The sequence below is a fragment of the Oncorhynchus keta genome, chromosome 25 (assembly GCF_023373465.1).
Source record: "Oncorhynchus keta strain PuntledgeMale-10-30-2019 chromosome 25, Oket_V2, whole genome shotgun sequence".
NCBI lineage: Eukaryota > Metazoa > Chordata > Actinopteri > Salmoniformes > Salmonidae > Oncorhynchus > Oncorhynchus keta.
In genome coordinates this window covers 48,442,021-48,463,290 of record NC_068445.1, presented here as the reverse complement: position 1 = coordinate 48,463,290, position 21,270 = coordinate 48,442,021, and the positions used below count along the sequence as shown (strand labels likewise).

The following is a 21,270-nucleotide window of genomic DNA, read 5'->3' as shown; positions in this document are numbered from 1 at the left end:
GACAGAGACAGACAGACAGGACAGAGACAGACAGACAGGACAGAGACAGACAGACCAGACAGGACAGACAGACAGGACAGACAGACAGGGGTCTGTGTCATCACCGCGTTAAGTTTGTCTGTCTTCTTGGCCTGTGGTTCCTTCATGGTGGAGGCCAGTAGAGCGTCTCCTTTATAATCCTTATAGAGCTCAGCCAGGGTCTCTCTGGTCTCCATGTTCGTACTGTTCAGGTGGTAACCAGGGTCCAGCTTAGCCTTCTCCTCATCTACACACAGCAAAAACATTGGAGTTTAGAAAAACAACTTCCTCCTCAACGCCATCTCAAACAGGAACATCCAGAGAGGTCCTTCCATCAAACATCTCCTACCCCCTACATAGTGCACTACTGTAGACCAGAGCCCTATGGCCCCCTATATAGTGCACTACTTTAGACCAGAACACTATGGCCCCCTACCCCCTACATAGTGCACTACTGTAGACCAGAGCCCTATGGCCCCCTACCCCCTACATAGTGCACTACTGTAGACCAGAGCCCTATGGCCCCCTACATAGTGCACTACTTTAGACCAGAGCCCTATGGCCCCCTACATAGTGCACTACTGTAGACCAGAGCCCTATGGCCCCCTACCCCCTACATAGTGCACTACTGTAGACCAGAGCCCTATGGCCCCCTACCCCCTACATAGTGCACTACTGTAGACCAGAGCCCTATGGCCCCCTACCCCCTATATAGTGCACTACTTTAGACCAGAGCCCTATGGGCCCCTACTTTAGACCAGAACCCTATGGCCCCCTACATAGTGCACTACTTTAGACCAGAGCCCTATGGCCCCCTACCCCCTATATAGTGTACTACTTTAGACCAGAGCCCTATGGCCCCCTACCCCCTATATAGTGCACTACTTTAGACCAGAGCCATATGGCCCCCTACCCCCTATATAGTGCACTACTTTAGACCAGAGCCCTATGGCCCCCTACCCCCTATATAGTGCACTACTTTAGACCAGAGCCCTATGGCCCCCTACCCCCTATATAGTGCACTACTTTAGACCAGAGCCCTATGGCCCCCTACCCTCTATATAGTGCACTACTTTAGACCAGAGCACTATGGCCCCCTACATAGTGCACTACTTTAGACCAGAGCCCTATGGCCCCCTACATAGCGCACTACTTTAGACCAGAGCACTATGGTCCCCTACATAGTGCACTACTTTAGACCAGAGCCCTATGGCCCCCTACATAGTGCACTACTTTAGACCAGAGCCCTATGGCCCCCTACATAGCACACTACTTTAGACCAGAGCACGATGGCCCCCTACATAGTGCACTACTTTAGACCAGAGCACTATGGGCCCCTACATAGCGCACTACTTTAGACCAGAGCACGATGGCCCCCTACCCTCTATATAGTGCACTACTTTAGACCAGAGCCCCATGGCCCCCTACATAGTGCACTACTTTAGACCAGAGCCCTATGGCCCCCTACATAGTGCACTACTTTAGACCAGAGCCCTATGGCCCCCTACATAGCGCACTACTTTAGACCAGAGCCCTATGGCCCCCTACATAGCGCACTACTTTAGACCAGAGCCCTATGGCCCCCTACCCTCTATATAGTGCACTACTTTAGACCAGAGCACTATGGCCCCCTACATAGTGCACTACTTTAGACCAGAACCGTATGGTGCAATAGATAGGGAATAGTTGACCATTTGGGACTCAGACCCAACAGTTACCCACCAGGGTCCAGTACTTTGAGGTTGTTCTTGACGTGGAAGAAGTCCGAGACATTGAACTTATCCAGGTTGGTTGGATCCTGTCGTGTAGAAACAAACACCAGAAAAGGTTAAGGACTCAGGACTACATTAACAACCTGAATCCTACATTTCCCATGATGCTTCATAGCAGGCTTCAGGCTCAGAACAGACACGATGTAGATCAGTAAACATCCATATTGAATACCTGCAGGGTGATGATGTCCTGTCTGGTGAAAGGTTCATCAGAGAGCAGGTCTCTGTAACTCTTCGTCTTGACGTTGAGCTGTTCCACAGCCTGAGGTAAAGACACTTCTTAGAAACGACGTGTGGAATCATCATCATCATCATCAGGTGGGTGCTAATTTAACCTTTAACCAGGCAAGTCAGTTAAGAACAAATTCTTATTTTCAATGACGGCCTAGGAACAGTGGGTTAACTGCCTGTTCAGGGGCAGAATGACAGATTCTAACCACTAGGCTACCTGCTGGTTACTAGTCCAAAGCTCTAACCACTAGGCTACCTGCTGGTTATTAGTCCAACACTAACCACTAGGCTACCTGCTGGTTACTAGTCCAACACTAACCACTAGGCTACCTGCTGGTTACTAGTCCAACACTCTAACCACTAGGCTACCTGCTGGTTACTAGTCCAACACTCTAACCACTAGGCTACCTGCTGGTTACTAGTCCAACACTCTAACCACTAGGCTACCTGCTGGTTACTAGTCCAACACACTAACCACTAGGCTACCTGCTGGTTACTAGTCCAACACTAACCACTAGTCTACCTGCTGGTTACTAGTCCAACACACTAACCACTAGGCTACCTGCTGGTTACTAGTCCAACACACTAACCACTAGTCTACCTGCTGGTTACTAGTCCAACACACTAACCACTAGTCTACCTGCTGGTTACTAGTCCAACACTAACCACTAGGCTACCTGCTGGTTACTAGTCCAACACTCTAACCACTAGGCTACCTGCTGGTTACTGGTCCAACACTCTAACCACTAGGCTACCTGCTGGTTACTGGTCCAACACTAACTACTAGGCTACCTGCTGGTTACTGGTCCAACACTCTAACCACTAGGCTACCTGCTGGTTACTGGCCCATCGCGCTAACCACTAGGCTACCTGCTGGTTACTGGTCCAACACTCTAACCACTAGGCTACCCGCTGGTTACTGGTCCAACACTCTAACCACTAGGCTACCTGCTGGTTACTGGCCCATCGCGCTAACCACTAGGCTACCTGCTGGTTACTAGTCCAACGCTCTAACCACTAGGCTACCTGCTGGTTACTAGTCCAACACTCTAACCACTAGGCTACATGCTGGTTACTAGTCCAACGCTCTAACCACTAGGCTACCTGCTGGTTACTAGTCCAACGCTCTAACCACTAGGTTACCTGCTGGTTACTAGTCCAACGATCTAACCACTAGGCTACCTGCTGGTTACTAGTCCAACGCTCTAACCACTAGGCTACCTGCTGGTTACTAGTCCAACACTAACCACTAGGCTACCTGCTGGTTACTGGTCCAACACTAACCACTAGGCTACCTGCCGCCCTCGTGTGTGTGTGTGTGTGTGTGTGTGTGTGTGTGTTAAAACCCCCCAGAATATCTTACCTCGTGAGAGAACACATTGCCAGTGAGCTTGTTGGTGACGATATGGGAGTTGTTTGTGAAGACTGTGTACAGGACGGGACAGTGGTATTTACCTGGCCAAATGAAAAAGCAGGGTCGTTACCATGACGCTCCTGTGGTCAGTTAGCAGTCTGGCCTACGATGACGGTCTTGTGGTCAGTTAGCAGTCTGTCCTACCATGACGGCCCCGTGGTCAGTTAGCAGTCTGTCCTACGATGACGGTCTTGTGGTCAGTTAGCAGTCTGTCCTACGATGACGGTCTTGTGGTCAGTTAGCAGTCTGTCCTACGATGACGGTCTTGTGGTCAGTTAGCAGTCTGTCCTACGATGACGGTCTTGTGGTCAGTTAGCAGTCTGTCCTACGATGACGACCCCGCGGTCAGTTAGCAGTCTGTCCTACCATGACGGCCCCGCGGTCAGTTAGCAGTCTGTCCTACGATGAATGCTTCTGTGGTCAGTTAGCAGTCTGTCCTACGATGACGGCCCTGTGGTCAGTTAGCAGTCTGTCCTACGATGACGGTCCTGCAGTCAGTTAGACTTGAGACTAAAGTTGGGAACGAAGGTCGTTCGGAACGCTTTGAATATCACTGAAAAACCTACCATCGTTGTTCTTGGCGAAGTTCAGCTTGATGAGGGACTTCGCTTCCAATTTCTGAGGGAGAAGAGAAGGAATGAGAATGTGCCTTTGAATGAAGAGATAAAAACGTCCAGTTTGAGTATTTGTTGGAGCTCGTTCCAGTCGCAAGCTGCAGTGAACTGAAAAGTGGAGCGACCCGGGGATGTGTTTGCTTTGAGGACCTTTAACAGAATGTGACTGGCAGAATGGGTGTTGTATGTGGAGGATGAGGGCTGCAGTAGATATCTCAGATAGGGGGGAGTGAGGCCTAAGAGGGTTTTATAAATAAGCATCAACCAGTGGGTCTTGTGACGGGTATACGGAGATGACCAGTTCACAGAGAGTATAGAGTGCAGTGATGTGTCCTATCTTATTTATCCGTTATTTTACCAGGTAAGTTGACTGAGAACACGTTCTCATTTGCAGCAACGACTTGGGGAATAGTTACAGGGGAGAGGAGGGGGATGTGGTCCTTCTGTAGCTCAGTTGGTAGAGCATGGCGCTTGTAACGCCAGGGTAGTGGGTTCGATCCCCGGGACCACCCATACGTAGAATGTATGCACACATGACTGTAAGTCGCTTTGGATAAAAGCGTCTGCTAAATGGCATATATTATTATTATATTATTATTATTATTATTATGAATGAGCCAATTGTAAGCTATAAGGAGAGTTGGTGGCACATCTGATGGCCGGATGGTACTGGCTCAAATTGATGATGAATTATTTATAAAGGAGCCAATTGGTTTTCTACCCTGAGTTGAAGAGGCAATGTTCTAATACATTTTAAAACACACAAGAGACCAGCAAAATGGACAGTGTGGAGCTGTACCAGGAACAGCGACCTCTAATGGTCAAATACGGGTACTTCATGGTAAATAATGCTGGCGACTAAAATGACTCATTTACTCTGAGTGGTTTAATAGACGCAGGAGTGGCTTCGGGACACGTTTCTGAATGTCCGTGTGTGGCCCAGCCAGAGCCCGGTCTTGAACCCGAGCGATCATATGTGGAGACCTGAGAATAGCTGTGCAGCGACACTCCCCATTCAACCTGACAGCTTGAGAGGATCTGCAGAGAAGAATGGGAGGAACTTCCCAAATACAGATGTGCCAAGCTGGTAGCATCAAACCCAAGAAGACTGGAGGCTGTAATTACTGCCAATGGTGCTTCAACAAAGTACTGAGTCAAGGGTCTGAATACTAACAGTTGAAGTAGGAAGTTTACGTACACTTGTGTTCGAGTCATTAAAACTCGTTTTTCAACCACTCCACGAATTTCTTGTTAACAAACTATAGTTTTGGCAAGTCGGTTAGGACATCTACTTTGTGCATGACACAAGTCATTTTTTTCCAACAATTGTTTACAGACAGATCATTTCACTTATAATTCACTGTATCACAATTCCAGTGGGTCAGAAGTTTATGTACACTAAGTTGACTGTGCCTTTAAATAGCTTGGAAAATTCCAGAAAAGTATGTCTTGGCTTTAGAAGTTTCTGATAGGCTAATTGACATCATTTGAGTCAATTGGAGGTGTACCTGTGGATGTATTTCAAGGCCTACCTTCAAACTCAGTGCCTTTTTGCTTGACATCATGGGAAAAATCAACAGAAATCAGCCAAGAACTCTCTGGTTCATCCTTGGGAATAAGTTGGAGACCTCCACAAGTCTGGTTCATCCTTGGGAGCAATTTCCAAACGCCTGAAGGTACCACGTTCATCTGTACAAACAATAGTACGCAAGTATAAACACCATGGGACCACACAGCCGTCATACCGCTCAGGAAGGAGACGCATTCTGTCGCCTAGAGATGAACGTGCTTTGGTGCAAATCAATCCCAGAACAGCAAAGGACCTTGTGAAGATGTTGGAGGAAACAGGTACAAAAGTATCTAAATCCACAGTAAAACGAGTCCTATATCGACATAACCTGAAAGGCAGCTCAGCAAGGAAGAAGCCACTGCTCCAAAACAGCCATGGTCTGATGAAACAAATATAGAACTGTTTGGCCATAATCACCATCGTTATGTTTGGAGGAAAAATAGGGAGGCTTGCAAGCCGAAGACCACCATCCAAACCGTGAAGTACGGGGGTGGCAGCATCATGTTGTGGGGGTGCTTTGCTTCAGGAGGGACTGGTGCACTTCTCTAAATAGATGGCTCATGAGATAGGAAAATGATGTGGATATATTGAAGCAACATCTCAAGACATCAGTTGGTCCAAATGGGTCTTCCAAATGGACAATGACCCCAAAGAAACTACCAAAGTTGTGGCAAAGTGGCTAAGGGACAACAAAGTCAAGGTATTGGAGTGGCCATCACAAAGCCCTGACCTCAATCCTATAGAACATTTGTGGGCAGAAGTGAAAAAGCATGTGTGAGAAAGGAGGCCTACAAACCTGACTCAGTTACACCAACTCTGCCAGGAGGAAGTGGGCCAAAATTCATCCAACTTACTGTGGAAGGCTAACCGAAACGTTTGACCCAAGTTAAACAATTTAAAGGTAATGCTACCAAATACTAATTGAGTGTTTGTAAACTTCTGACCCACTGGGAATGTGATGAAAGAAAAGATTATCTACTATTATGACATTTCACATTTTTTAAATAAAGTGGTGATCCTAACTGACCTAAGACAAGGATTTTCTACATTTCAGGAATTGTGAAAAATGTAGTTTAAATGTATTTGGCTAAGGTGTATGTAAACGTACATACAGTTGGGTCCATTTGATACAACTTACCCATTAGAAGAAATAAGTTTGGTCCAAATTGGATGTTGGATATAATATTGAATACTATCCAAATACTATAATTATTTTTTAAATGCCAATTTGGGTGCAAAACCTTAATTGATCAGAGATCACATTAAGATGTTTACAAAATAATGCTTCAGAAATTATAATTATCTGTTCCTAACTACAGAAACGATTTCAGAACAGGCTCAGATGGTGGAAGCTGGGATAAACAACCACAGCCTCAGCAGGACTAGTCCAGACGTATCTAGAACAGGGATAAACAACCACAGCCTCAGCAGGACTAGTCCAGACGTATCCAGAACAGGGATAAACAACCACAGCCTCAGCAGGACTAGTCCAGACGTATCTAGAACAGGGATAAACAACCTCAGCCTCAGCAGGACTAGTCCAGACGTATCCAGAACAGGGATAAACAACCACAGCCTCAGCAGGACTAGTCCAGACGTATCTAGAACAGGGATAAACAACCTCAGCCTCAGCAGGACTAGTCCAGACGTATCTAGAACAGGGATAAACAACCACAGCCTCAGCAGGACTAGTCCAGACGTATCTAGAACAGGGATAAACAACCACAGCCTCAGCAGGACTAGTCCAGACGTATCTAGAACAGGGATAAACAACCACAGCCTCAGCAGGACTAGTCCAGAAGTATCTAGAACAGGGATAAACAACCACAGCAGGACTAGTCCAGACGTATCTAGAACAGATGGTGGAAGCTGGGATAAACAACCACAGCCTCAGCAGGACTAGTCCAGACGTATCTAGAACAGGGATAAACAACCACAGCCTCAGCAGGACTAGTCCAGACGTATCTAGAACAGGGATAGACAACCACAGCCTCAGCAGGACTAGTCCAGACGTATCTAGAACAGGGATAAACAACCACAGCCTCAGCAGGACTAGTCCAGACCTATCTAGAACAGGGATAAACAACCACAGCCTCAGCAGGACTAGTCCAGACCTATCTAGAACAGGGATAAACAACCACAGCCTCAGCAGGACTAGTCCAGAAGTATCTAGAACAGGGATAAACAACCACAGCCTCAGCAGGACTAGTCCAGACGTATCCAGAACAGGGATAGACAACCACAGCCTCAGCAGGACTAGTCCAGAAGTATCTAGAACAGGGATAGACAACCACAGGTACAGTAGGATTTGGTTCCAACTTGGCACCACACCTGACCAACTGAGCTAATTGATCAGTTCAATGATTGTCTTAATTAATTCAATACGCCTGGTTTTCCAGCACGTCTCATCTATCAGTTGGTGCACGTGTAATTATTATTATTATTATTATTATTATTATTATTATTATTATTAGAAACCTGTCATGGCGTGACCTGGACATGTGTTTTATCCACCAAGTTGAAACTCAGTTACTTTAATTGAGGAAAGAATGGTAGCTGGTGTGCTAGGGGGTGGCTTCCCTGTAAAGTCCACATGGGAAGACATGCACTCAGCCAGAGAAGAAGAGGCCAAGCCAGAGGTTTCACTCTATAACCTAAATCTGTCCAAAATGAGTCCAATTCGTTACTATGGGCTTATTTTGGACCGAAGCTTGTCGCCTTCCCGCCTTTGGGACAATGACTCTGATCGTTGGGACGGAGTCATGAGCATCTTGTCATTATATACAGATCTCTGACTCAGACGACCGTCACAATATGCTGTGGAGGTTGACTCCCTCCAGTGGCTGGGAGAGGTACTGTCATGCTTAAAATATTATATTTCTTAGACCTGCCAGGAACAATCCTGTTGTGGATGGTTGACTACTTACCTCTCCAGAGATGGGATTGGTGCCAAACTTCTTTATCCAAGGAACGATGCTCCTAAAAGCACAGGACACAGAAGGGGGTTGGTCAACAATACAGGCTGGTTTATACTTACTCTACGTAAGAATGCTTAGCAAAATGGTGATCCTGCGTCGAGATAAATCGAGGGGCTGTTCACGCCTGCGTGGGTTTTGCTACTCAACGGCATTTATGCGTAGCTTCTTGTACTTCTGTCATACGTACATACGTTGGTTATAGACCAGGCTTCAAAATGACAGTACTATTACAGATTTCAGCTTCCCTTTTCCATCAGTAAACAACCTTCCAGACTAAACCAACCAGGGTATATCATAGAACTACATATAGATCTCTACTCACAGCAGGTCAAAGACGATTCCCTCGGGAGTGCACATGGGATATTCAAACGGCTGCAGAGACAAGCTGAAATGGGACAGGGGTAAGATTACTGAGTACACACAATTAAAATGTAGCGTCACTGCAAAGACCTTACATTCAACACTAAGGTCTTTTTGCCTCTTACAAACTGTACTTTAGCTCAGGACTGGTGAAATGATGTCTTACCTGCAATGGTCGAATGGAAGACGTCGAAAATTTGACTTTGGAATTTCTTAAAGATATACATTTTTTTTTAAAAAGGACAGAATGCATCAACATTGTTAGTGAAGAACTGTTCCTAATCATCAACATGATTCAGTATGTTTAGTAGTGAACAACTGGGTTCTACTCCGCCTCTTAAGGGACAATAGCAAAGAATCCTACCTGATCTTTTCCCTCCATAGAAATGGGTGTACTCAGCACATGTGATGTACCTGGAGACAAAATGACAAGAAACAAACCGTGACAGTCCTTGAACATTAGAAACAGGATAAAAACTCAAACTCATCAAACTCAAGTGGAAAACTTGGTTAGATGGCAACATGTTCAGAAAACAACATTAAGTCAATGATCCAGCATGGCTAGCATACACACAGGCATGGCTAGCATACACACAGGCATGGCTAGCATACACACAGGCATGGCTAGCATACACACAGGCATGGCTAGCATACACACAGGCATGGCTAGCATACACACAGGCATGGCTAGCATACACACAGGCATGGCTAGCATACACACAGGCATGGCTAGCATACACACAGGCATGGCTAGTATACACACAGGCATGGCTAGCATACACACAGGCATGGCTAGCATACACACAGGCATGGCTAGCATACACACAGGCATGGCTAGCATACACACAGGCATGGCTAGCATACACACAGGCATGGCTAGCATACACACAGGCATGGCTAGCATACACACAGGCATGGCTAGCATACACACAGGCATGGCTAGCACACACACAGGCTAAAGTTACAAAACGCTGACAAAGTTCTCCCTATCACAAATTAAACCCTACCTAAAAGTTTTGATGACGGTCTGTCAAGCGGATTTAAATTGAATAAAATTTGGGCAAATAATAAATAGTTAGCAAAAGCTAGGTAGTTACTAGCTAGCACCAATTATTATATTGCTAGCACCAATTATTATATTGCTAGCACCAATTATTATATTGACATGTCCTCAACGATTGAAGGCAGGCGACATCGGGTGGGAACCATTCTAGCCAATTAATCCTTATCTTAATTAGCACTTAAAATTAGGGCCAAATTCGAATTAGGGTTCAAATGGAGTGGAAACCTGGAAATCTGGGGCCAACGTCACAACTGGTGCCAAGCTCGACCAGAATTCAGTCTGGTGACAACATGAAGTTAAGGCCACCAAGAGTAGAGAAGACATGATGAAGAATAAAATCCCAGATAGAAGTGGGTCTTGCAATTATAATATTGACAAAGTTCCAGTGAAACTTTCTGCTTTTCATCGGCAGGTTCTCTTGTCATGGTCCTTAATTTATAAACACAATTTTTCTCCGTACAGATATTATATATGGAATAATTGGGATATATTGTCTAAAATATTGTCTCTGTTTTTAGAATATTGGTTCCAAAATAATATCCTATTGGTGAGTCAACTGGTAAATGCAGAGGGTCTTTTACTCAGTTATAAAGAATTCTTATCACTTTACAAGGTCCCTGTAACACCTAAAGATTTTGCAATTGTTTTAGATGCCATTCCCTCAGGTGTTGCTATGTTATTCAGGAACGTGTCAAGCCCTGACCCTCAGAGCCTACCTTCTATTGACCCTGTTGACTCATCAGTAGGAAAGACCTGACCCTCAGAGCCTACCTTCTATTGACACTGTTGACTCATCAGTAGGAAAGACCTGACCCTCAGAGCCTACCTTCTGTTGACCCTGTTGACTCATCAGTAGGAAAGACCTGACCCTCAGAGCCTACCTTCTATTGACCCTGTTGACTCATCAGTAGGAAAGACCTGACCCTCAGAGCCTACCTTCTGTTGACTCATCAGTAGGAAAGACCTGACCCTCAGAGCCTACCTTCTATTGACCCTGTTGACTCATCAGTAGGAAAGACCTGACCCTCAGAGCCTACCTTCTGTTGACCCTGTTGACTCATCAGTAGGAAAGACCTGACCCTCAGAGCCTACCTTCTGTTGACCCTGTTGACTCATCAGTAGGAAAGACCTGACCCTCAGAGCCTACCTTCTGTTGACCCTGTTGACTCATCAGTAGGAAAGACCTGACCCTCAGAGCCTACCTTCTGTTGACCCTGTTGTCTCATCAGTAGGAAAGACCTGACCCTCAGAGCCTACCTTCTATTGACCCTGTTGACTCATCAGTAGGAAAGACCTGACCCTCAGAGCCTACCTTCTGTTGACCCTGTTGACTCATCAGTAGGAAAGACCTGACCCTCAGAGCCTACCTTCTGTTGACCCTGTTGACTCATCAGTAGGAAAGACCTGACCCTCAGAGCCTACCTTCTATTGACCCTGTTGACTCATCAGTAGGAAAGACCTGACCCTCAGAGCCTACCTTCTATTGACCCTGTTGACTCATCAGTAGGAAAGACCTGACCCTCAGAGCCTACCTTCTATTGACCCTGTTGACTCATCAGTAGGAAAGACCTGACCCTCAGAGCCGACCTTCTATTTACCCTGTTGACTCATCAGTAGGAAAGACCTGACCCTCAGAGCCTACCTTCTGTTGACTCATCAGTAGGAAAGACCTGACCCTCAGAGCCTACCTTCTGTTGACTCATCAGTAGGAAAGACCTGACCCTCAGAGCCGACCTTCTATTGACCCTGTTGACTCATCAGTAGGAAAGACCTGACCCCCAGAGCCTACCTTCTATTGACCCTGTTGACTCATCAGTAGGAAAGACCTGACCCTCAGAGCCGACCTTCTATTGACCCTGTTGACTCATCAGTAGGAAAGACCTGACCCTCAGAGCCTACCTTCTATTGACCCTTTTGACTCATCAGTAGGAAAGACCTGACCCTCAGAGCCTACCTTCTGTTGACCCTGTTGACTCATCAGTAGGAAAGACCTGACCCTCAGAGCCTACCTTCTATTGACCCTGTTTACTCATCAGTAGGAAAGACCTGACCCTCAGAGCCTACCTTCTATTGACCCTGTTGACTCATCAGTAGGAAAGACCTGACCCTCAGAGCCGACCTTCTATTGACCCTGTTGACTCATCAGTAGGAAAGACCTGACCCTCAGAGCCTACCTTCTGTTGACCCTGTTGACTCATCAGTAGGAAAGACCTGACCCTCAGAGCCTACCTTCTGTTGACCCTGTTGACTCATCAGTAGGAAAGACCTGACCCTCAGAGCCGACCTTCTATTGACCCTGTTGACTCATCAGTAGGAAAGACCTGATCCTCAGAGCCTACCTTCTATTGACCCTGTTGACTCATCAGTAGGAAAGACCTGACCCTCAGAGCCTACCTTCTGTTGACCCTGTTGACTCATCAGTAGGAAAGACCTGACCCTCAGAGCCTACCTTCTGTTGACCCTGTTGACTCATCAGTAGGAAAGATTTGTTTCTCTTTTGGTCCATTCAACAACAGAGCGATACGATCCTTGTTTCAGCAGGATGTTGTATCTATACTTTATGTCATGCCTTATTGGAATGGATTTATTGATAATATCTGTTGGAAAAAAGTTTGGATGTTGCCACACACATACCTACTTGTTAACAAAATTAAGGAAGTTTCCTTTAAAATGATTCATAAATATTATCCTGCCAACCACTATATGAAGAAGTTTAAGGAAAACATCAACTCAAATTGCTCCTTTTGTAATGACCACCCAGAAACAGTTTTGCATCTTTTTTGGCATTGTATGCATGTAAGAAAACTGTGGCAAGACATCAGTAGGTTTATAATTGAACACATTTATGAAGATTTTACACTATTGTGGAGAGATGTACTGTTTGGATTCTTTACATAAAAATGATTACGCTTATTTCTATTGTATGTAATTAATTTAATTATTCTTTTTGGCCAAATTTCATATACACAAATGTAAATTTACAAACAGAAAACCACATTTTCGTATCCTACAAAAAGAAATGGAACTGTATTTTGACAAGGTTAAATGCCCTACTAACAAAAAAGCTGTTAGAATTGTAAGTATATGCATGTCCCTTAAGGTCCTTGTGTAATTGTAATGTGATATTGTACCCCCTAGCCCCGCCCCCAGCCCCGCCCCCAGCCCCGCCCCCAGCCCCGCCCCTAGCCCCCCCCCTAGCTCGATTGTCTATTGTTTGTAATTTATGTATGCTTGTGTTCCCTCATATGCTTTATGTATTGATTTGTTATTATTAAAAATAAAAATCGGTCTGGTGACGCCGTTGCTATGCAACCACCAGCTAGCTGACGGCACCGTGTTTAGCTAGCTAGCTCGTCTGGACTGGTTGCTGTTAGCTAGCATATGTGGTCCTTCTGTAGCTCAGTTGGTAGAGCATGGCGCTTGTAACGCCAGGGTAGTTGGTTCGATTCCCGGGACCACCCATACGTAGAATGTATGCACACATGACTGTAAGTTGCTTTGGATAAAAGCGTCTGCTAAATGGCATATTACTTACTATTACTTACTTATATGGACAAACAGTGCTCATACAGTAGTAAGACATGACACGAATTACCACCGGAAACTACATTCAACTTTTATGAGAAAACAGGTTGCCCTCGAATGTTATAGAGACCTAACGTTCAATAGCAAATCAGAGTTGAAACAAGCCAACTGGAATTGTAGCTGGCCAGGTCGTATTGAAAGCGACGTCATATCAAACCGTATATATTAAACGGCCAATACATTGGCATGGTAGGAATTACACGAGCGACGACGATAACCGTTTAGCAAGCTAAATACAAGGGTCCGAGTCTGTCTGGCACGACTATAGGGGACACGTTGGATACAACACGGCGAGAGGGTGAACATCATTCTTCAACATCTTACCAAGTTAGTTAGCGAAGCCAGCTGTAGTCACATATTGGCGACCGAGCAACAAAACCGGGTTGACTTCAAAGTGTCGATGGAAACGGGGCTTGAGAGGGGAGACGTGCGTTTGTGATCGACAGGCACAAATAAATCGTTTTTTCCCCTCCTCAGTTACCGGAATACCACGTGCGTCCACCTACATCTGTACATTTATAACAGCCTAAACATTAACTACGGAACGTAATCACCGATCAAATAACCCTCACGTAATTCAACAATGGCATAGACGTCCATACAACATCGTATCTTCCTCTCTGCTAGAGCAGATAGATAGCTAGCCGCTAATCTGTTTCTTTGCCCTCTGTTAGTGCAGTAACGTTATTTGGCTGGCTACTTTATCAAGCTTTTTGACGTTACATACTTGAAAATATTATATTCAGAACTTACATTTTATCCTTCTGATGTTGACGCTTCCCCATTTTGATTGAGGTGTTAATAAATTACTATTAAACTTATTTCATAAACTATGTCGCTAGCGAGACAAAATATCAAAATAGACTTCGTCGTTTGACTAAACCGGAAGTTTTGAATTGTATTCGAGTTTGCGGAAGTACCATAGATATAGAGAGGCAGGATCTATCACAGATAGAACAATGAGACAGATATTTTACCGGATGTATAAATATGAAGCATCCACTTGGCGTTTCCACTCATTACCAAATATGGTAGTGAGAGGAAGCCCAATACCCGGCAGTTTGAGAGGATTATTTGGTTTATTTTTTGTTACAAACTGGCTTTTGGAAGAAATTATTCGATGAAGCATTAGATCTCAAAACAGTTTTCTGTTCCCAAAACTACAATATGTTATGAACAGAGTGTAGGTTTTGTAGACTTTTCCCTTTGCAAAAGTTTTTTAATTTTTTTTTTATTGCTTTGTTTTGTTGTGCAATGTCGAATATAAGTGTTCCCTAAAGGGAATAATATGCAGATGCTTGCTAGAACGCGCCAATAGGATCTCGCAAGCTCGTGCTTGGATCGACCCACCTCTTTGCTTTTTCTGTCCACTATGACTCATTTATTCCCATTGGAAATGACAGGCTGTGGTCTATCCTGGTTTAGTTATGAAAATCTTTGACTCTAGTGCCCAAAAGCAAAGGGAAAGAGATGTCGAACTATATTGCCCAATTGCAGAAAGGAAAAGGCGAAGCAAGAGATTTTACACAGCCCAAAATCTTTCCAATCATTTTTGTATGGAGGCCAATGAGAGAGTGCGTTGCTAATTAGCTACATTAGGCTTATTTGATAGAATATCATTTTCGTAATGGCTAGGTTGATAAGAATGCACTGGTATAGAGCCCCACAGTGGAGGTGTCATAATATCCATAAAATCTAGCAGTCAAACAGGAAAACGGTTCCAATCGTTTTTCCCATAGAGAATTTTAAAAACACTTAAAATAAGGTCTGTGTTACATGTGTACATACCCTGGCGTGACATTTTGATAACCAATGCTCCTTATTAGACACATCGCTGCACTCTATACTCCTCTGTAAACTGGTCATCTCTGAATACCCGTCGCAAGACCCACTGATGCTTATTTATAAAACCCTCTTAGGCCTCACTCCCCCCTATCTGAGATACCTACTGCATCCCTCATCCAACACCTGTCCTGCCAGTCACATTCTGTTGAAGGTCCCCAAAGCAAACACATCCCTGGGTTGCTCGTCTTTTCAGTGAGCTGCAGCTAGCGACTGGAACGAGCTGCAACAAACACTCAAACTGGACAGTTGTATCTCTTAATTCAAAGACTCAATCTTGGACACTCTTACTGACAGTTGTGGCTGATTTGCGTGATGTATTGTTGTCTCTACCTTCTTGCCCTTTGTGCTGTTGTCTGTGTCCAATAATGTTTTTACCATGTTTTGTGTTGCTACCATGTTGTTGTCATGTTGGGTTGCTACCATGTGTTGCTACCATGTTGTTGTCATGTTGTGCTGCTGCCATGCTGTGTTGCTACCATGTTGTTGTCATGCTGGGTTGCTACCATGTTGTTGTCATGTTGTGTTGTCATGTGTTGCTGCCATGCTATGTTGTTGTTTTAGGTCTCTCTTTTGTCGTGATGTGTGTTTTGGCCTATATTCTATTATATATATATATATATACAGTGGGGAGAACAGGTATTTGATACACTGCCGATTTTGTAGGTTTTGCTACTTAAAGCATGTAGAGGTCTGTAATTTTTATCATAGGTACACTTCAACTGTGAGAGACTGAATCTAAAACAAAGATCCAGAAAATCACATTGTATGATATTTAAGTAATTCATTTGCATTTTATTGCTCACTAAGTTGAGCACTTAGTGTATCAGGACATTTGCATGTATAGGACTATAGGCTTAGGAGTCCAGTGAATGATATGAATATTTACAAAATAAATATACAAGGAAGAGAGAACCTGAGAGCGAGGCTGCATTCCAAACACGTTATTTTTACTCCCTCAGCGCTAGGCACTTTCCCCCGGGGGAATCCCGGTCGAAAACCGGATGCAGTTTGATTGCCATATTAAGTAGAGTTCCAATTGTCCCTCAATTTAGCTTGAGGGAGCAAGTGAACAACTTTGGTTGTGGGGTTGATATGACCCACAATTCAATGCAAACTGTAGTCACATGTCAAACTCTGGTGGCTCGCAAAGTGTCGAATTGAATCAACAAGGCTGCATTTTCGGCATGTCAGAAAAAAGTATGCAGCAAGCTTGCAAAAAAAAAATATATATATATATAGAAATTGATTGTAGTGTTGGCAAATTGGCTTAGTCTCATAGTGAGGAGCCTGTAAAATGTAGCTAGATTCATAAACAGATTTTGGGTAATTCTGAAACGTATTGTTATAAATGACCAAACTATAAAACTACTCAGCTATGGGTAACTGTAGCTAGCTACCTGACAGGAGTGCTAGCTAGATACGTTAATAGCTTACGGTTGGTTGTTTTTAAGCTCAACTTCCAGATTTCCACCAAAGACGTTGCCTCTCCGATCATAGGCATACTTGCTTGGGCAAGGGACATTTAACTTGTTATGGCTGCAGGGGCAGTATTGAGTAGCTTGGATGAAAGGTGCCCAGAGTAAACGGCCTGCTCCTCAGTCCCAGTTGCTAATATATGCATATTATTATTAGTATTGGATAGAAAACACTCTGAAGTTTCTAAAACTGTTTGAATGATGTCTGTGAGTATAACAGAACTCATATGGCAGGCAAAAACCTGAGAAGAAATCCAAACAGGAAGTGAGAAATCTGAGGTTGATCGATTTTCAACCGTGGCCCTATTGAATTCACAGTGGGATATGGATGAAGTTGCACTTCCTATGGATTCCACTAGATGTCAACAGTCTTTAGAAACTTGAATGAGGCTTCTACTGTGTTGTGGGACTGAATAAGAGCTGAATGAGTCAGGTTACTGGCAGAGAGCCATTTCCTAGTCATGCGCATTTCACATATCGACCTGCGTTCGTTCCATTGCTTCTCTAGACACAAAGGAATTCTCCGGTTGGAACGGTATTGAAGAATTATGATAAAAACATCCTAATGATTGATTCTATACTTAGTTTGAAATGTTTCTTCGACCTGTTATATAACTTTTTGAGTTTTTGTCCTAAGTTATGCTGGACCTGCACCAGCGTTTGGATATGTATACCTAACGCCCTAACAATAGTAGCTCGTAAATAATGGACATAATCAAGCATTTATTGTGGAACTAGGATTCCTGGGTGTGCATTCTGATGAAGATCATCAAAGGTAAGGGAATATTTATCATGTTATTTTTGGTTTCTGTTGACTCCAACATGGCAGCTAATTTTATTATTTTTATTGCATGGTTTGCTTTTTACGTAGAGTTTTAAAAAAAAATGACACAGTAGTTGCATTAAGGAGAGGTATATCTATAATTCCACGTGTATAACTTGTATTTTCATCTACATTTATGATGAGTATTTCTGTTGAATCGATGTGATTATGCAAAATCACTGCATGTTTTTGGAACTAGTGAACGTAACGCACCAATGTAAACTCAGATTGTTTTTATATAAATATGAACTTTATCAAACAAAACATACATGTATTGTGTAACATGAAGTCCTATGAGTGTCATCTGATGAAGATCATCAAAGGTTAGTGATTCATTTTATCTCTATTTGTGCTTTTTGTGACTCCTCTCGTTGGCTGTAAAAATAGCTGTTTTTCTGTGGCTTGGTGGTGACCTAACATAATCGTTTGTGGTGCTTTCGCTGTAAAGCCTATTTGAAATCAGACACTGTGGTGGGATTAACAACAAGATTACCTTTAAAACGGTATAAGATACATGTATGTTTGAGGAATTTTAATTATGAGATTTTTGATGTTTTGAAATTGGCGCCCTGCACTTTCACTGGTTGTTGTCATATCATCCCGTTAACAGGATTGCAGCCTTAAGAAGTTTTAAGGTACACTTGGATGTGACGATGTAAAATGTCATTCAAGGACTGAGTGTTTATGGCCGGGGGCTGTCTACTTTGAGATTGAAACGCAGCCCCTCCCTCCTCAGCAGCAGGCGCACTTGAGGGGAACAGCCGGAACCAGTTTCCCACTGGACAGAAGCTATACGTTTTATTGAGTTGTAACTGGCTGAAACAAATAACAAGCTTGCTCAGTTCTCATCACACTCACACATATTAACAGAGGTCATGTCCAATCGGGTCCAGTTGGAGTGGCCTGTTCAGTATCGTGGATTCATCCATGTGTCAGTAACTCCACCTAGTGGCCTGTTCAGTAACGTGGATTCATCCATGTGTCAGTAACTCCACCTAGTGGCCTGTTCAGTAACGTGGATTCATCCCTGTGTCAGTAACTCCACCTAGTGGCCTGTTCAGTAACGTGGATTCATCCCTGTGTCAGTAACTCCACCTAGTGGCCTGTTCAGTAATGTGGATTCATCCCTGTGTCAGTAACTCCACCTAGTGGCCTGTTCAGTAACGTGGATTCATCCATGTGTCAGTAACTCCACCTAGTGGCCTGTTCAGTAACGTGGATTCATCCCTGTGTCAGTAACTCCACCTAGTGGCCTGTTCAGTAACGTGGATTCATCCCTGTGTCACTAACTCCACCTAGTGGCCTGTTCAGTAACGTGGATTCATCCCTGTGTCAGTAACTCCACCTAGTGGCCTGTTCAGTATCGTGGATTCATCCCTGTGTCAGTGTCTCATACAATACAAGAAGACAGGAATAACGTTACAAGTTACAGAGTTAGTCTTTAATGGAATGTCAATAACACTTTAGACAGAAAAACAGATTCAACATTTATCTATGTAAATCAATGCCCTGATCGTCTGCAGTAAATCCACTGACGTGACACAGCTGGAGCTAACGAGCGACAGAGAGACAATATCAAAGTGGTTAATTAAGGAGATGTGACATTGCCTTTCCAACACTCTGGTAAAAAGTGCACCCTACCAGAGCTATATATATATATATCCACTATGGTGTCTGACCCACATGACACCCCGAACCCATGGGTTCTACTACCAGTAACACAGAGAGTTAAACAGTCTGGAGAGATTGGAGATATCTACGACTGACTGGCCAGTAGTTCAAATGAAGTGAGTTGAGCTGGTCTGGGTTGAGTTGGTCTGGGGTCAGTGAGTTGAGCTGGTCTGGGGTCAGTGTGTTGAGCTGGTCTGGGTTGAGTTGGTCTGGGGTCAGTGAGTTGAGCTGGTCTGGGGTCAGTGTGTTGAGCTGGTCTGGGTTGAGCTGGTCTGGGGTCAGTGAGTTGAGCTGGTCTGGGGTCAGTGAGTTGAGCTGGTCTGGGTTGAGTTGGTCTGGGGTCAGTGAGTTGAGCTGGTCTGGGGTCAGTGAGTTGAGCTGGTCTGGGGTCAGTGAGTTGAGCTGGTCTGGGGTCAGTGAGTTGAGCTGGTCTGGGGTCAGTGTGTTGAGCTGGTCTGGGTTGAGTTGGTCTGGGGTCAGTGAGTTGAGCTGGTCTGGGGTCAGTGTGTTGAGCTGGTCTGGGTTGAGCTGGTCTGGGGTCAGTGAGTTGAGCTGGTCTGGGGTCAGTGAGTTGAGCTGGTCTGGGGTCAGTGAGTTGAGCTGGTCTGGGGTCAGTGAGTTGAGCTGGTCTGGGGTCAGTGAGTTGAGCTGGTCTGGGGTCAGTGAGTTGAGCTGGTCTGGGGTCAGTGAGTTGAGCTGGTCTGGGGTCAGTGTGTTGAGCTGGTCTGGGTTGAGTTGGTCTGGGGTCAGTGAGTTGAGCTGGTCTGGGGTCAGTGTGTTGAGCTGGTCTGGGTTGAGCTGGTCTGGGGTCAGTGAGTTGAGCTGGTCTGGGGTCAGTGAGTTGAGCTGGTACAACATGTGGTCTGGGGTCAGTGAGTTGAGCTGGTCTGGGGTCAGTGAGTTGAGCTGGTCTGGGGTCAGTGAGTTGAGCTGGTCTGGGGTCAGTGAGTTGAGCTGGTCTGGGGTCAGTGAGTTGAGCTGGTCTGGGGTCAGTGAGTTGAGCTGGTCTGGGTTGAGCTGGTCTGGGGTCAGTGAGTTGAGCTGGTCTGGGGTCAGTGAGTTGAGCTGGTCTGGGGTCAGTGAGTTGAGCTGGTCTGGGGTCAGTGAGTTGAGCTGGTCTGGGGTCAGTGAGTTGAGCTGGTCTGGGGTCAGTGAGTTGAGCTGGTCTGGGGTCAGTGAGTTGAGCTGGTCTGGGGTCAGTGAGTTGAGCTGGTCTGGGTTGAGCTGGTCTGGGGTCAGTGAGTTGAGCTGGTCTGGGGTCAGTGAGTTGAGCTGGTCTGGGTTGAGCTGGTCTGGGGTCAGTGAGTTGAGCTGGTCTGGGGTCAGTGAGTTGAGCTGGTCTGGGTTGAGCTGGTCTGGGGTCAGTGAGTTGAGCTGGTCTGGGGTCAGTGAGTTGAGCTGGTCTGGGTTGAGCTGGTCTGGGGTCAGTGAGTTGAGCTGGTCTGGGGTCAGTGAGTTGAGCTGGTCTGGGTTGAGCTGGTCTGGGGTCAGTGAGTTGAGCTGGTCTGGGGTCAGTGAGTTGAGCTGGTCTGGGTTGAGCTGGTCTGGGGTCAGTGAGTTGAGCTGGTCTGGGGTCAGTGTGTTGAGCTGGTCTGGGGTCAGTGAGTTGAGCTGGTCTGGGGTCAGTGAGTTGAGCTGGTCTGGGGTCAGTGAGTTGAGCTGGTCTGGGGTCAGTGAGTTGAGCTGGTCTGGGGTCAGTGAGTTGAGCTGGTCTGGGGTCAGTGAGTTGAGCTGGTCTGGGGTCAGTGTGTTGAGCTGGTCTGGGGTCAGTGTGTTGAGCTGGTCTGGGGTCAGTGAGTTGAGCTGGTCTGGGGTCAGTGAGTTGAGCTGGTCTGGGGTCAGTGAGTTGAG

The 21,270-nt window shown here is 45.2% G+C and overlaps 1 protein-coding gene and 1 long non-coding RNA gene across 6 annotated transcripts in view; both read right to left on the bottom strand.

Moving 5' to 3' along the window:
* The window catches only part of ppil2 (peptidylprolyl isomerase (cyclophilin)-like 2), a 55,842-nt gene extending 41,336 nt beyond the window's left edge, over nucleotides 1–14,506 (bottom strand). Inside the window, exons 1-10 of one of the 2 annotated variants that reach the window (XM_052479813.1) lie at nucleotides 14,359–14,506; nucleotides 9,322–9,371; nucleotides 9,124–9,169; nucleotides 8,920–8,982; nucleotides 8,547–8,598; nucleotides 4,002–4,053; nucleotides 3,385–3,476; nucleotides 1,963–2,052; nucleotides 1,741–1,816; nucleotides 105–265 (exon numbers count right to left, since the gene is read on the bottom strand). In XM_052479813.1, coding sequence (XP_052335773.1) covers nucleotides 105–265; nucleotides 1,741–1,816; nucleotides 1,963–2,052; nucleotides 3,385–3,476; nucleotides 4,002–4,053; nucleotides 8,547–8,598; nucleotides 8,920–8,982; nucleotides 9,124–9,169; nucleotides 9,322–9,371; nucleotides 14,359–14,390 — 714 coding nt within the window. In that variant the 5' untranslated portion in view covers nucleotides 14,391–14,506. Of the gene's footprint in view, nucleotides 1–104; nucleotides 266–1,740; nucleotides 1,817–1,962; nucleotides 2,053–3,384; nucleotides 3,477–4,001; nucleotides 4,054–8,546; nucleotides 8,599–8,919; nucleotides 8,983–9,123; nucleotides 9,170–9,321; nucleotides 9,372–13,929; nucleotides 13,949–14,358 lie in introns of those variants that run through there. The other variant, XM_052479814.1, reaches the window with a different exon arrangement.
* LOC127911876 (uncharacterized) lies at nucleotides 11,064–12,906 on the bottom strand. 4 transcript variants are annotated; one of them, XR_008079744.1, is made up of 4 exons: nucleotides 12,470–12,906; nucleotides 12,085–12,414; nucleotides 11,737–12,029; nucleotides 11,064–11,204 (listed from the first exon to the last, which is right to left on the bottom strand). It is a non-coding gene; the product is annotated as an uncharacterized LOC127911876 (long non-coding RNA). The 4 variants fall into 4 exon arrangements; XR_008079741.1 differs by lacking the exon at nucleotides 11,064–11,204 and adding an exon at nucleotides 11,247–11,589 and having other exon boundaries at nucleotides 11,957–12,029; XR_008079742.1 differs by lacking the exons at nucleotides 11,064–11,204; nucleotides 11,737–12,029 and adding an exon at nucleotides 11,233–11,607.
* Nucleotides 14,507–21,270: the final 6,764 nt, after the last annotated feature.